This window comes from Macrobrachium nipponense, chromosome 34, assembly GCF_015104395.2.
Source record: "Macrobrachium nipponense isolate FS-2020 chromosome 34, ASM1510439v2, whole genome shotgun sequence".
Classification (NCBI taxonomy): Eukaryota; Metazoa; Arthropoda; class Malacostraca; order Decapoda; family Palaemonidae; genus Macrobrachium; species Macrobrachium nipponense.
The window spans coordinates 26840013-26856388 of record NC_061095.1 but is presented as its reverse complement, the minus strand read 5'-3'; the positions used below and the strand labels follow the sequence as shown (position 1 = coordinate 26856388).

Sequence of the window (16376 nt, the reverse complement as noted above, 5' to 3'; positions counted from 1 at the left end):
ACTACCGCATCTGATCCGTTGACCGCAGCCACTACCACAAATGGCCGAGAATCGAACCTGCGACCACCGAGGTGAGAAGCAAACACCTAACCAACCACGCCACTGAGGCGCTATTGAAATGGGGCAATGTAGTAACTTCAGGTTGTGAAACAAGACAACCTGAATTGTGTAACAAACTTCAGGTTCTGAAACAGGACAACCTGAATTGTGCAACACAAACTTCAGGTACTGAAACAGAGCAATTTAGTAACTTCAGGTTGTGAAGCCGGACATTGTACAAATGAAAAGGCCCAGTCATTTTGAAGAGTATATTATTTTCGTTACAACTCATTACAAATCTTTGACAACTGCGATCATTCTCTCAACGTCTCTCACCCAATTCCTGGCGTTAGTTTCGTTGCCTCCACGCTGGTAGATGGCGCACAAGTCAAAAGCGCAAGTTTCTGTCAATAGGAAACTTTCAATCAGCAGTGTGAACTTCGTGTTAATATAAATTTAGAAAAAAAGGTTTGTAAAGTTTAGGGACTATAAATTTAGATAAAGCGTCTTTTAATTAATATAATTAGATAAAGCGTCTTTTAATTAATATAAATTTAGAAAAAGCGTGTTTTTGTAATGTTTAGTTAATATACATTTAGTAGAAAGGTTTTTCTAACTTTTAGTTAATATAAATTTAGAAAAAAAAACATTCTTTTTTTTTTTTTTGCTAATTTTTAACACCTCTACAGAAGTCAATTCTTTGGAACAAAAAACTACATTAGAAAGCTGGAATGGAAGAATGAATTCCAATGAATTAAAAATTCCAATTAATTAAAAAAAAATTTTTTTAACTGCCTCAAATTCGATCGCAATAATGAACGAGTTTATAGATTGAGAATTGACACCATAGTTTGTCATGATCAGGTTACAATATGTTTTAAAAACTTACTCCCCTCTCAGTAAAAACATTCTTGTAAACTTAACACCATTTTTATTTAAACCTAAACTTCCACAACCACACCTCCCAGCTAAAATTTAAACCTACGCCCCTTTCAGAAAAAAGCCAAACAGCTTTCATTGAAAACTTGAACCACTTTCACTAAAACCTCCACTCCTTTCATTGAAAACGTTGAAACACCAAAAACATACATACCCATTTCATAAAATAAAACCTAAACCCGCCATTATCATAAAAACACAACCCTCCCTTTCATAAATACCTACACATCGCTTATATAAAAACTTGCACACCTCATAAAAACCTATCCCCCCCCCCCCTTCCATAAAAACCTACACATCACTTTTATAAAAACCTTCACATCCCTCCCATAAAAACCTACACACCCCTATCATATTACTGCATGTGGTTTTTGGAAACAGTCACATCCTTACCCATGTAATGGTCGAAGTCCTTCGTGCCCTGGAGATGCTTCAGGGGTTCCCTACACAATGCCTCGAAGTACCTCCTTCGTTCAGGAGCTGCCCGACAGGGGTCGACCTAGAAAGAAAGTATATTATAGAAGGCCAAAAGGCTCGGTTAGGGAAATGTAAGTTGGAGAAGATGGACAGCTAGGCGTGACTCCAAAAGGCTCTGTTGGGGGAATGTTAGAGGAGATGGACAGCTAGGCGTGAGAGTAAAAAGGAAGAAATAATACATGAGGAAGGCTTCAGGAAGCATTTTAAATTGATGTTTACAGTACGCCTCAAGTGGGAAGTGACATTATTGGTAGTGTCTTAAATAATCCGGATATTTCACAAGTTACTTTTACCAGTAGTTAAATTATTTCAAATGGCGTTCAAATTTATGTAGAATAATAATTGTTAAGGATCTATGTATTGAGTTACATAAATTTTGTTACCACAATCACTAGTAAAACCAAACTTTTCATCAACGCTGATTCTACGAAAAATTACTAACTACGAAATACATAATTGAACGTAAACCGTTTGTGACATATCAGATACAATAAGAGTTATTAAACTATTTGGAAGAGGATTTAATAATATCCTTTATTTCGGTTCAGGGCCATATACAAAGAATATACAAAATACAGAGTAACATACACAATCTAGATATATGAGTCAACATGATAGGAAAAATTAGTAATCGACACTTGTCCACAAAATAGCTGAGGTAGCATAAAAGATAGTAATCATAATACTGGTAAACGTAATAATATTGGTGAGAAAAAAAAATGCATTGTGAGTTATAACAGTTAGTGCACAGATTATATAACTTAAATTTCAACTAGAGACCTTAGGTGGTTACAGTAGTCAGGTCCAGAGGGCTAAATACATAAATTTAATGTATAAAAAAAAAACTAACTTGATAGTAATCACAGAAATAATGAAAAAATAAAATATCAGCAATAAATATAATGACAAAATCTGCAGATGACATCTTGCTAATACAGAGATTAAGTCCCTTAGGGGACAAAGGCCTCATTTTCCCATCTTTCCCACAATTTAGATCTTCTTGCTTCACTCCTTAGGATGCTTTGTGTGAGCGAGTTGCCGCTGTTTCTCACTCGGGTTGCCAGGCTGGACATTGTTCGCCTTACAATGATTTTTAAATTGTCTAGGTGGTTTTCTAAGAACATCTGTGTGGCGGAGTGGTAGCGTGGAGTGTTTGCGAGGCGTCTCAGAATGTCATTGTGCACAACAGTGATACGTCTCATGGTCTCTCGGGTATAGTTCGTCCAGAGGGAACACCCATAGATACTGTAGCAGTACGAGCGGAAGAGCAGCAGTTTCAAGTCTCGGTGTGAGAAGGCAAACCTCCTTGCAATCATGTTGCCAGTTGCACATAGTTTACGGCGCCTCTGTTCAATGTCTGCCGTATCTTTTAGGTCGTCGGTAATAATGTGACCCAAATATGGAAATTTGCGCACAAATTCCAGCCGATGGTTTCCGAGGAAAATTTGTGGTTCTGCAATATGCTTAAGCGATCTCGGGAGCAGCGACATGCACTGGGTCTTGGTTTAGTTGTAGATTATATCAAATTCCTCTGCATATTGGCGGCAAGTGTCGATGAGTCGTTGGAGGCCATGCACTGATGGGGAAATGTAGATGCAGGTGTCGGTTGAGTGGTTTGCTTTAAACCCGAACTGGTTGTCAGTGGTGTGTAGAAAGGGGAGAAGTCTCACAAGAAGAACAGACAAGTATCTTCGATGCGATCGTTGTGAATTGCAATCGGCCGGTAGTTGCCAGGGTCAGCTGCATCCTTTAGCTTGTTTTTGATTAATGGTATCAAGTGAACTAAGAGTAGGGAGTCTGGAAGAAACTGGTGAATTATGCACGCATTGAATAAGGCAGCTAGCAAAATGTAAATTATCGGATGGCAGAATTTGAAAGCCTCTGCGGGAAGACCATCACAGCCGGGCGATTTATTATTAGGTATGCTGTTTATGGCATCGCTGATGTTACCTGACGTAATACGGTCTGCAAAATGAAATTGAATGTCATTAAGGAGGTTATCTACCTCGCTTCGGGAATCCTGATCATTTATGCAATTCAGGATATTGTTGAAGTGATCACCCCACATCCTTGCGATAGCCTCGTCTCCGACTGCTTCCCCTACTCTGTGATAGCTTTTTAGTTTTGGGATTTAAGGACTGGATATCTTTCCAAAGACGAGGGTAATCACCAGATTCTACGTTTCTAGACATTGCATCGGCTCTTAGTGTTTTTCATTTAACCTGCCAGTGCTTAAGAGCAAGTTTGAATTGCGCTCTCGCCTGCCTCATTAGTAATGCAGTGTCCTCTTCCCTCGGGCTGCCATTTTGCCTCCACAGTAAAAAAATTTCTCGTGAGTATGTATACAGATCCTTAACCAAGTCATTCCAACCAGGTATATTACGAGAATTACCTTGACGAAATCTATAGGCAGTCCTGCCCGAAGCAAGCATAGCGGAGATTATGTTCGAATAGAATTCATTCAGATCCCTCTTGTGGTGGTCATTTCTACATTTGTGGTTGGTACACAGTAAGGCGTCAGCCGGTTGAATTATTGACCGCAACCTGGTTTCCGTGGTCGCCCTAAAGTATCTGATTTTCTGTTGGTTTTTAAACTCCCAGTTAACCGCTGGTGGGCGGTCAGTTAGTGGGTTCACGGTAGGGAGGGATGGGGTACTGAATGACAGTTGTAATGGGATGTGATCGTAGCCCGTTGCAAGATCGTAGCGAATATTGCAGGTCATAATAGAATCATGAAGTTGTGGAGATGTGATGCAGTGGTCCAGCCAGGAGGTTGTAATTGCGTCCGCTCTATTATGTACATACGAGTAGGAGGGAGGGAGGGAGGAGCATTACATCGCTAATTTGGAGAGCATGATTTTGACAGAAGCGAGTAAGTTAATTATAAAATTGTTTTGTGGGGTGAGAATTAAGGTCCCCTATTATACAAATATGATCAGCAGGAGAATCTTGAATAATACTGTGTAACTCCCCTAGGATCATGCAGTAATGATCAAAATTATTGTTATTTTCCCATGGCATATAAACATTAATTATTAGGATTTTAGAGTTCCCTACTGTCACTTTAAGCCCCAGCAATCTGTCACTCCTGTAGGTCATCACCTTTATCATATTGTCTAACGATTTGTGCCACAGGAAAGAAAGTCCCCCTTTCGGATGACCGGCTATGATTTGATTTGTAACTTGCATCGATGAAGTCGAGAAGGTTCTGAAGTCTTCATGAATTGAATCGCAGATGGCAAGGTCATGAGGCCAGAGGAGCGTTTCTTGCAATGCAATGATGCCGTTGAAATTTTTGCAGAGCATGTTTAGGAGAGGAATGTTCCGCTTGAGGCCAAAAATATTCCAAGAGATTATGTTTAATGCATCCATGGCTACTCACGAAGATGGGAGATGAATGCGCTGATCATTTGGGTGGATGGGGGGTTATCCAGGGGGAGTGGACAGTCACTCGCCGTGGGCGGTTGGCTGGCACTTGCGGTGGAAATGACCCTGGTTGGAGTGACAGTAAGTTCCCCTGGGGGTGGTTGGTCCCGGATTAGGTTATATCTTGAAACTAATATATTAGGACCGAAATTCTCGCCTTTAAGAACGTCGAGGTGTTGAAATAGGCAGGTAATCCTGTAAGCCACTTTATGTTTACTTCTGCATGGGAGTTCGTGAGAGATAAGTGGGTCAGAGCCAGTGAGAAACTTGACTCTCTCCACTATGGCGTCTAGCGTCACCGATGAGCGCATATTGAATTGTTACGTGACATCTCTTCTCAGGTGTCGGGAGAGGTGAAACTCGAATGTTGGGCTCCGGTCCAGCGACCAAACGAGAGGTTCTTTTCTTTCTGCTTGTTTGTATCTGCCAGCCGCCAGACCCCTCAAGATCACTCATCTGCATCCACGAAGGGGGGTTGGCGGGGAGAGATAGGGTGGGGAGGATCACAAGGGCTGGTAATCATCACCGGAGGTTTATCTTCCACCGGAGGCACTGGGGAGGGAGGGGAGGTTGGGGGACCAACTGTCTCCTCAGAACGGCCTACAGGTGAAGGAGCCACTTCCGTGTTGCTGGGAGGCGAGGAAAAACTGGATGCCGCATTCATAGGAGTTTGGTGGCTATCTGTGCGATTGTCAATCGATCCCTGCACTCCTTTGATCGCATCCCAGATCCGTGTGAGATTATTTGTTTCCACCGTTTTAAGACTGTCTAGGGAATCCTGCAGTCCTTTGATCACGTCCCAGATTCTTGATAATTTATCATTTGTCTCCTCGATTTTTTCTGAGTTTTTTCCCATTATTTCTGAGAGGGATTTTGCTGTTTGGAAGGCATTTTCTGCCGTGTGGTACACCGCGGGTAGGCTTAGGTCAGCGGGCCCCTTTGGAGGCAGATTGTAAGGGTCATCTGCGTAGATTTCCACCGAGCAGGTCCTTAGCCACTTAGTGATATGATATTTTTTTTATTTAAAGGTTAATTTTATAAAAAAAAAAAAAAAAAATAACTACAAAATAGATCATTGAACGTCACCGTTTAACACAACCATTAAATCAAACTATTTGGAAGAGGAGTTTGATAAAAATTTTAACAAGTTCCCGAGAGCCTGGTAAATTATTTAGGAATAGGTTTGAGTAAGGAAGCTACTAAAAGTTCCTGTCAGTAGTGATGACTCATTTAAATAGAGAGAGAGACTTACCGTAGTTTCCTCAAAACATTCCGGACACCATACGTCGCATTGGAAGTCTGACTGCTCAGGTGCCTGGAAATGTTAATTTTCAGAATTAAGCTTTCAATTTGGATTTAAGTAAATCTCTTCATCCTTTAAAGTAATATCTTGAAGTGTATAGATTTTAAATAAAACAAAAGTATCCGGTATGCAAATGAACTTTAAAAAACCCACTTTGTATTCAAATGGAATTAACACTAATTATACTGCCGCAATTGTAGTCTTTTTATAATTAAATTCTGCCCGCTTTCTGTGCTAGGAATGGTAGCCCATTGCATTAAAGAGTACAATAATGATGTTATGGTATGGTGAGCAAGATTCAAAATGGTGAATCAGTGATTTGGAGAGATTTATAAAGTACCATTACTAATTTTACATAGAGTAAACTCTGCAAAATACTACCTTGGTTTATGAGTGAGAATGATATTTTTGAATGAGATACTACTGCAAACTGGGTTAAATCATTGCAAACGTCACATTACGTATGAATTAACTAACCAATTAGTTACTTCATACGTATATCGGTGCATGTTCTTAGTTTTGAGCAACTTTATTATTTTTTGAAAAATATTTTAACTTATTTCGGTCTAAAATCCAATAAACCCACAACTTTATTATTTTTTTTAAATATTTGTAACAACCTTTATTTCGGTCTTAAGATCCAATAAAGCCACATACTGTTTAAAAATGCTCCAAACAGACCCAAAATTAGTACCAAAATCCTATGATTAAAAGCCTAAAAATGCAAAAATTGACATCGTGCAGAACAAAAAACGTTCAAGAACTTGCCAGCCAAGAATGCGGGAATGCCATTGGCCAGTACGAAAGGGCGTGGACCCTCTCGTATCTGTCCGTGAAATCGTCTTCTGGGGCGCCGTTGTAGTGACCGCACAAGCCATCGAGTCTTTCTAGGTGGAATGGATGGGCCCAGATGTCCAAGCGATGAGGACAGTGCAGTATCTTTGGGAAAAAAATAATAAAATAAAAGATAATGTATAAAAAAAAAAAAAAAAAAAAAAAAAAAAATCATGGTATTTAACTTTTCTGAATGAGTATCTTTCCCACTGCGTGAAGTTCAGTATACTCGTGTGTTACAATAATATTTGAAATTAATGATTTCGTGAAATTCCCTCATTTCATATATTTGCTGTAAAAAAAATTCAGGTACAGGAGTACTTACTAGGTATACCAATGTAAGACCAAAACATTTTTGTGAAACTTGTACCGACATTTATATTAGTTTCAATATATTTAACACTTTGCGTACGGGATAATGCACTTATTTGGGTAGTGTGTATTGAAGGAGATAAAGAGACTACATGGTTGGTTGGTTTTTCTTGTAGACATTGAAGGAGATAAAGAGACTACATGGTTGGTTGGTTTTTCTTGTAGACAGCTTTGAGAGGAAATAAATCTGGCGTGATAACTGACGAAAATAAGACATTACTTGGGAGAATAAAATGCATTTTCATTAAAGTGTATGCTTGGCTAAAGTTAAGTATTAAGTCAATTGTCTACAGCAGAAAAACGTCAACTCCTTCCGAGTGTTTAGAATAGTCTATTTAATAATGCTCAAGGAAATTTCACTTCGAAATATAAATTTGTCCTAAAGTGTACAGTTGTCAGTGAATAGTTTTAAACAAAAAGAGTTGAAGATGAAGAGGGTACATGATGATGAAGAGGGTACATTGATGATGAAGAGGGTACATTTATTTATTTATTTATTTTTTTTTTTGGGGGGGGGGAGGGGGGGGGGCGGTGGAGAGGGACAGTTTACCTCGAAGTTTATGGGGGGAACATTACTTTGAAGTTTATTGGGGGGGGGGACAGTTTACCTTGAAGTTAATGGGGGGAGGGCGGCAGTTACCCTGACGAAATGTTTATCGAGGGAAAAGGTTACCTGAAGTTTTATTGGGTGGGGTGGGGGGGGGAACAGTGACTGAGGTTTCGAGGAAAAGGTTACTGAAGGGGTTATTGGTGGGGTGGGGGGGGGAAGACAGTACCTTGAATTTAATGTGAGGGGGGCCAGTTTACCTGACTGAAAAGTTCATCGGGGGGAAAATGTTAAGAAGTTAATGGGGGGGGGGGGGGAGGGAAGGACAGTTTACTTTGAAAGTAAATGGTGGGGGGGGGGTGGGGGGGGACAGTTTACCTTTTAGTTTATGGGGGGGAACAGTTCACCCTGACTGAAAATTTATTGTGGAAAAAGATTACTTTATGGGGAAAAATGTTACCTACCAAGAGCTTGGAGGATCCCATCAAGAAAATGCAGTTCTCGCGCGTCCATGCCAAAACTGGTAGCTTCCCATCCTGAGATTGAACTTGGCTCGCTTGGCTTTGGACTAAATTCTCATAGCCGTTACCTTTCACCTGCCGAAGAAGTTTGGTCAATTTAAGATTTTCCTTATATCTCGACTCGCATAAGGGATGTCTCACTAAGATTAATGGAACCGTTATTGTAGAATTTATTTTGATTGATTTAAGGTCATCTGTTATTGGATGTCCTTTATGCTGATCAAATTTAGTTGCAAGTTTTTAAAAAACTAATTACTTAAATAGCATCGTATGATACATCTAAATAGGAATTTAGCAGGTATCCATAATACAAGTCTCAAGAAACATGCACCAGCTATATTCATTGCGAACCTTTGTTGTGCAATAAGTTGAATAGATAAGAAAATTCTTCGTTACTCGAATATAAATAATGGATAACAAATAAGTGGATATATTTGGGTATTACAATGTAGTTTATAAATTCTTAAGTCTATGTAGAAATGTTTTGCAAGGCAATGTAAGCCCATATTCAGCCAGGATGCCATGTTTATTATTAAATTTTGAGCTGCATGAAATCCCTTCCCAACTGCGTTTTTTGGTGATAATTCTCCATCCAAAATAACGGTTTTAGGACTACCACATGAGGTCAAGTTATGGGCTAATTAAATCCCTGCACAATTGGAATTTCTTGTGATAATTTCTGCATCTAAAATAACCATTAGAAACATTTAAGTCAACTTAAAGGCCAATTCTATCACAACACCCCTTGTGCAACCAACAACTCACCCGAGTAACATCGCCGTGGTCCAAAGTGATGATCGTGTTGGGGTCGTTTCTGAAAGTGGTCTGGCTCAAGCAAGAGGCGATAACGTTGCATCCCTGAAACTTGCTGAACACCCCGACGTCAGGCTCTGTGGTGTAGGAGGTCTGAGCTACAGAGTAATTGCAGGGACTGTGCCAGTCATACTTGGTGCCATCTAGCGTCGTGATGTGGGGGTCGTCGTACAGGGAACAGCGGCTGCCTGCAGAGTTCGAGAAAATGTGAACGTAAGACAGTTTTTATTTTTTATTTTGAGTTTGTTTTGGCTGTGTGAACTGTTGAAAGTTCAAGAAAATGAAAACAAACGACAGTATTTTTTAAAGTTTGTTTTGGCTCTGTGTGAACTGTTGAAAGTTCAAGAAAATGAAACCTTATTTTTTCAAGGCGTTTTGGTTCTGTGTGAACTTTTAAGAAAAATATAACTTAAGACCGTTTTTAAAGATAACTTTGGTTCTCTGCTAAGTGTTATTTGAAAGTTTTAAGGGAAAAAATAAGTTTTCAAAGTTCTGTGTGAACTATTGAAACTTTAAGAAAGCGAGAACATAAGACAGTTTTTCAAGTTTATTTTGATATGTCAAGAGTTTGAAGTTTAAGAAAATGACAACAGCCTACAGTTGAAGGATTTTTTAAAGTCTTGAGTGCTGAAATATTTTAGTTTTTTTTCTTTCAAGTACTTACAACAGTCTTCTATTTTCCCAGACGGCTTCCAGATCCCGGCTTCGCATTTCATTATCATGCAGTGACCACTAAGTTCCTTACCATTTGGTGTCAGGCGACCATTAAACTCGCAACCTAGGGACAAAAAGTACGACTTGGTACATTTGTGTGCAGGAAGATAGAATGTTTAAGGACCAGCAATAAAGTTTTATGAAGTTTAGAATTTGCAAAGTTGATTTCTGTTAATTATATTGATACAGATTTCATAATATGCAGCCCATTCAGTATTATGTTAATGCGTGGGTTACCTTATTAGCTGTTAATATATTTAGTTGCCATTCTATTAAACTGCCATAATTTTTTTTTACTGTTGGTTTTGTCTGTCTTGCTTATGCAATAACTTTCTCATAAACGAATAACCCATTTCCATCAGGTTTTAGTTCCTTCCAGAAAATAATTAACAAAAAGGATAACTTAAAAGCCAACAAACTAAGAATTAAAAAAAACCTAGGTAGTGTCCTCCCTACATGGCTTAATCTCCCCACAGTTTTGTGATACTGCAGCTCCTTTTGGGGGGTGGGGTTAGTACCGTAGCTGCAACCCCTTTCATTACTCTCACTGTACCTCCTCCGTTCATCTTCGCTTTCATCCATTTTACTTTCCACCCTTTCCCAGCAATTGTTCCCAGAGTAACTCAACTGCAAAATTTTCCTCCTGTTGCAACTATAAAACCCTTTCACTCTCAGTTTCCCCCTCTGCACTTTGACTTCAAACGGTCCTAGGGCTTGGCCTTTGGTCTACAATTTTGTATTTCGTTCCATAACTTAATATCTCAAGGTAATAATTATGGAAAAAAGGGACTGCCGCAAAAACTTGTGTGTACCAGCACGTTAGCCATTCTTCCAACCAAAACCTACTGGGCTGGACAGGAGGTTCTACAGCTGCGACATTTAAAAACCATTAGAGATTTAGCTCAAGTACTCACAGTTCTGGTCTCCTTTTTGGTTCACATACGTAGGAATTAGGCGACCATTCTGGCAGATTATTTGGAAGCACCGTTTAGGATGACTAAACACCGCAGACCCGTGGGGAAAGTTTTCATCTCCATAGCAACACCCTTCGAAGATTTCTGGTCAATGCAAGAATTTGACGTTGAAAAAATCATGTGTGAAATACTCCAATCGTGTGTGTGAAATACTCCAATCGTGTGTGTGAAATACTCCAATCGTGTGTGTGTAAATACAATCGTGTGTGTGAAATACTCCAATCGGTGTGTGTAAAATACTCCAATCATGTGTGTAAAATACTCCAATCGTGTGTGTGAAATACTCCAATCGTGTGTGTGAAATACTCCAATCGTGTGTGTGAAATACTCCAATCGTGTGTGTGAAATAATATAGGTTTTGTATAGTCTATGATGGAATTATACTGCTTGAGTGGGTCACATTTTTATTGTTTTAGACTTTAGCAAATAAAATTGCTTCATAACTGCCGATGATTCTAACCATTTTAGATTATTCTGGGTTAAATTTCAACCTTAATACTTTCATCTTTTACCCTTGAGAATTTATCATGTTTGCAGCAAGCAGTAACGTACGTTAGTGTCATATTTCATTAAACTTGTGAATTTAATAAGTTTACATTTTTACTAGTTAGGACATTCTTCTAGACCCCTCAGACAAAGCTAAAAAAAAAAACTCAGCTGGTAAAAATTTAAACCTCTGTTATAATAACCGTGGGGATGGATAGACGTACTACCCTGGAACAACTTATTACTCACCTGTCTGGCATTTAACATTCCCAAAAACGGTAAGGGAGAGTACATAAATTAAAGGACGGGGCTGGAGAAGCATCTGAAAAGAAATAGCAATTGTTAAAAGTCTAAAAGTTGTTTTTTGTCGGTAATAAACTTAGTTATAAGCTACATCAGTTAATATTGTTGGTTGTGCAAGACACTAGGTAACCCTATTGAAAATTTGGTGTCTTAAGTTAATTTTGTATAATTAACATACATTGTCTCTTGCATTTGGAAAAGACATTTCATTAAGGTATACTTCCGTTGTGGGTGGAGGGTATTGCCGTCAGTGCACCACGTAGGCATCACTGAAGGTTATTTGCAGCGTCCCTAAGGCCTCTTAAGTGTTCCAATTCGTAAATCAATATTAACGATAGTGGCTTCATGGTTGCTAAGCTACTATCTAACCTGTGTTTCGTATTACATGAAATTTAAAATTTTAGTTTTTGTCCGTCTAGTTTAGCAAACAAATTACTTAAGTAATTTACTAGTGCTCGAGTACGTTAGCTAACCTAATATTTTTAGTTGAGGTAGCTATAGCCAACTAAAAATATTCCCGTGTTACAGTGCTACAGTATTTTATTTTATAGAGTACTCTTGTAATATAGATTTACAGTAAGTACGGGGTTTGCCAATAGATTTATCGTTTTCTGTAAAACTGTCCTAGGAAAAGTAGCGGGCTTGATTCAGATCGTGATAAACTACGCGAAATATGCATCCTGTCATGGTTAACTATGACCAATTATTTGGCCATTTTTCAGTCAACGTAACGAGTTACAAAAAAACTATAGATTTCACCATGAGCATTTGAAGAAAATGACCGTATTAACCACTAGTTACTTTAATACTCGTACGATTAGGCTTGTAGCTTCTGTTTTGCAGCTTTTACTTTCTGGGAAAGTTTAGAGCACGTAATTATACGAAGGTTTAGCAAATTATCAATTTCCTAGTAACTGCCTAATCGCCCTGTGTAATCTATTAAGATATTGTCGACAGACCACCTGGTCCAAAAAGTTAGTTGAACGTGAATATTGTGTTTGGGGAATCTTAAGCTTGGGTTTAATAAATATAAGTTTTTCAAATATCAGCCGGTTTTCATATAAGGCGGACTTAAACTGGGTAAAGAGTGGACGCCAGTTTAATTGTTGTAATCAGATGGATAATAAACTTGGCAATGACAGAATTCCATTACGTTCGCTAAGAAAATGAGCTGTAATGAATTCGAGAAACTGTTGCTTCAGCCGACATATAGTTTCCGATTTGCAGAGATCTTTTAACATGATTTGTGAGGCTAAATTTTGATTCGAAATAAAAGAATTATGTCAGTAAGACCTGATATTTTTTGCTTGAAAATGGCCTTGCTATTTTATCATTCACCTCTAGAAATAGAAAAAAGTGGGTACTACGTTGTTCATTCCTATTAATTTTGCATTATTTGTACTTGTGGTTGTGTCAAATATGAAGAAAGTACAGACGAACAAGAAAGGTTACAAAGTTTCACGGCGTCTACCAGCTTCCACATGAAGTCACTAATATAACCAACAAAAACGCCCGAATATGGTTTTTATGCACGACTTATATAACAAAACTACACAAGCCACTTTGAAACTCAAAACTATCTAGCTAATTTACTTCTAGCAAAGTTATGAGAGACTAACCTTATAAGAGAACTTATTTTTTCTGATGAGGAAACCACTTGAGCCACTTAGTTCTGTCCCCACTTTGAAAATTTAAATAAGGCCATATACCTGAGGGCCGAGTTTTCCTTGTTTTCACTGAATGTTCATTTAAAAACGACCGTTGGCAAACCCAATGGGAGTTCTCAAGGATTCGTGGAAAGAGGAAGGGGACAAGCCAATTAGTTCTGTCTCCACTTTGAAAATTTAAATGCCATATACCAGAGGGCCGAGTTTTCCTTGTTTTCACTGAATGTTCATTTAAAAACGACCGTTGGCAACCCAATGGGAGTTATCAAGGATTCGTTAAAGAGGAAGGGGTAAGCATTAGTCTTTCGTCTTTTTTTATCCTTGTCGTCTTGACTGGATGATTATTAATGTAACAAAAAATATATTATCTGTAAATTACTTATTAGACTCTCCTATTTAATTTGCTTACAAGTGCATATAAAGATAATTTCTTATAGAAGAATTTGGTTTAAAAGTTATTGCTTTTAAAATAACAAAACGAAAACCAAATATGTTGCTTTAAGGAAGTTTTTACAAACATCTGCATGTGCATGCAGGATAGATATTATTTCGATCACTGTTTATAACTTGTTAATAGCTAACATATTTGTCGTCCTTTGTGGATCTTAAAGATTTTGTATGAATTTCTTGGATATTCTAGTGGGTGATCATGTAAGCATTCATAAGGGTTGACCTTGATGGTGGTCTTGGTTTCATTCAGATAATAATAGGAGCTAAAATAATTTAGTTTAAAGCAAACATTAATCGAGGGGGTGTCCTTGCTTCATCTAAAAGTGGTTGTGATAAAGAATAATATAAATACAGTTTCGAAAATAATGCAAAATGACACATTTAGTGTTCGTGGTATGACGCCTGCGGGAAGAAAAGGCCTTTGAAAGGTTTAAGGAAGCAACTTTTCAGTTTTTTGTTTTATTGTTATGCAGTACAAAATGTTGAAACGCCCCTTACCAGTGAATGTTGTTGCTTAGGATAAGCCAAGGAAGTTGTAAAAGTATAAATATTTATTTCCATTTATTTCTGTCTGATTTTTTTTATTTAAGTTTGACTCTCACTTTAATTTATGCTCAGTCTCAATCCACTGAATGCTTGTTTATATATGTAATGATAAGTTCATCATCGATCGTCTCACTTTATTTCGAATGTTTTTTTTGTATAAATATTTTTTTCCCCAATTTTTTTAAATGCATGAACACGATTTCACTATTTTTTCGATTTCTTCTTCTTTCTGAGCACCGAACTCATTCCTTTTCTAACCATGTACCCTCGCCACCACGCCTGTATTTTGGCAGCCGCCCTGAATTCCCTCTCGGCCTCTTCTCTCTTCAGCCTCTCGACCTCTTGCGCGGCCTCGTACTCGCTAACGACCACCCAGTACTCCTGGTACTTCTTCTCCAGGTCTTCCAGCTCCTTCTTCTTACTCTGGACTTCAGCCTTCCAGGCACTGACCTCTTCCTTCTTGGCGTCGGTGTCCACCTGGAACGTCTCGTCCCACTCGGCCGATTTGGCCTCCAGTTTCGCGCAGCACTCCTTCAGGAAGGCTGTCAGGGCGTCGTGGACCCTGATCTCCTGCGGGATCTCCCTGCCCACCCGGGCGATCTGCTTGCAGATACGCTCTTCCTCCTGCTCGACCCGAAACTGCAGGTTCTCGACCCGAGCCTTGGCTATCATGTCCTCGTAGTTCTCCCTCTTGGGGTTGGTGTCCGTGAGCTTCTCGATGTCCGCCCTCAGCTCGGCTATCTCCTCGTCCTTCGCCTGCATGAGCTTCTGCGTGTCCTGCCTGATGGCGCGCAGTTCCCTCTGCAGCATCTGCAGCTTGTTGCTCTTCTCGAAGTACTTGGCCTTCCATTTCTCCCCCTGGAAGAGGGCGATGAAGTCGGCCTTGCTCTGCGCATCGTCCTTCTGCGTTGCGATGTAATTTTCCAGGGAGGCGAACGTAGTTTTCTCTCTCAGCTCGTCCGATAAGTCGAGCAGCACCTTCTCGATGCAGTCGAGGTCGTCGTGGATTTTTCGGAGGGCCAGGGTGTCCGAATGCTCGTCATTTTCCTCCTCCTCCTCCTCCAGGTCGGTGTCGTCTATCGAAACTTCTGTTTTGAAGGGACGTCGAGGTAGCAATTCCCGCAGGAGACGGACGCTGAGAGCCGACTTCTTCACTATTTCACTCAAGTCTGTTGCTATTTTGGGGTTGAGGGTGTGTTCTTCGACGGCTGTTTCGACGGTAGTTAAGACGGTACTCATTTTGTACACTGTTTACACATTTCCGCCTCCGATGTCATTCATACGACTCTACTCGAGCGGACGTTGCTATGGTAACGTGTAAACATCATTCCCATTTTTCTTTGGTTGAAATACCTGATAGAAAATGTGTGCACTATAAATTATAGGTAAACTAAGATCGATGTTGTACTTCGTGTTACGCCTTCTCTCTCTCTCTCTCTCTCTCTCTCTCTCTCTCTCTCTCTCTCTCTCTATCTTCCCTGAACATGTATGGCTTAGAAACACGACGATTGCGAGGACAACTAATAGAAACATTCAAAATACTGAAAGCCATAACAAAAGTAGACAGTAACCTATTTACGTTAAACGAAAACCAGACAAGAAATAGTGGATGGAAACTAGAACTGTGGAGTTACAACAGATCCTATTGTGGGAACTTCTTTACGTACAAGATATGTGACACGTTGAATAAACTGCCACCAGAAGTTGTAAACAGCAAGTGTAGAAGAGTTTAAAAGAAAGCTAGACAAAATCATTAGGACACTGTGGATGAATAGAAAAACCTGCTCCTAGAGATAAGTGAGCACACGATGTCTCCTCGGATGGACTAACAAGTCTTTGAGACATCCTAGTCCTTGTAACTCCTCTCTCTCTCTCTCTCTCTCTCTCTCTCTCTCTCTCTCTCTCTCTCTCTTATTGCAGTCCAATTGCTCCTGAGAGTCGGAGCGATGTACACATTTACCTCCT

At 39.4% G+C, this 16376-nt stretch overlaps 2 protein-coding genes across 2 annotated transcripts; both read right to left on the bottom strand.

Moving 5' to 3' along the window:
• Positions 1–294: 294 nt before the first annotated feature.
• LOC135207679 (mucin-6-like) lies at positions 295–13508 on the bottom strand. Its single transcript, XM_064239520.1, has 10 exons — positions 13368–13508; positions 11695–11767; positions 10900–11043; positions 9936–10049; positions 9224–9459; positions 8402–8533; positions 6953–7123; positions 6134–6196; positions 1372–1477; positions 295–443 (listed from the first exon to the last, which is right to left on the bottom strand). Exons 2-10 carry the CDS (start codon positions 11765–11767, stop codon positions 331–333), a joined length of 1152 nt encoding a protein of 383 aa, XP_064095590.1. The 5' UTR covers positions 13368–13508; the 3' UTR covers positions 295–330.
• An 831-nt stretch (positions 13509–14339) lies between these two features.
• On the bottom strand, positions 14340–15669 carry LOC135207678 (dynein regulatory complex protein 9-like). The gene has a single exon (XM_064239519.1). It carries the CDS (start codon positions 15648–15650, stop codon positions 14616–14618), a length of 1035 nt encoding a protein of 344 aa, XP_064095589.1. The 5' UTR covers positions 15651–15669; the 3' UTR covers positions 14340–14615.
• Positions 15670–16376: the final 707 nt, after the last annotated feature.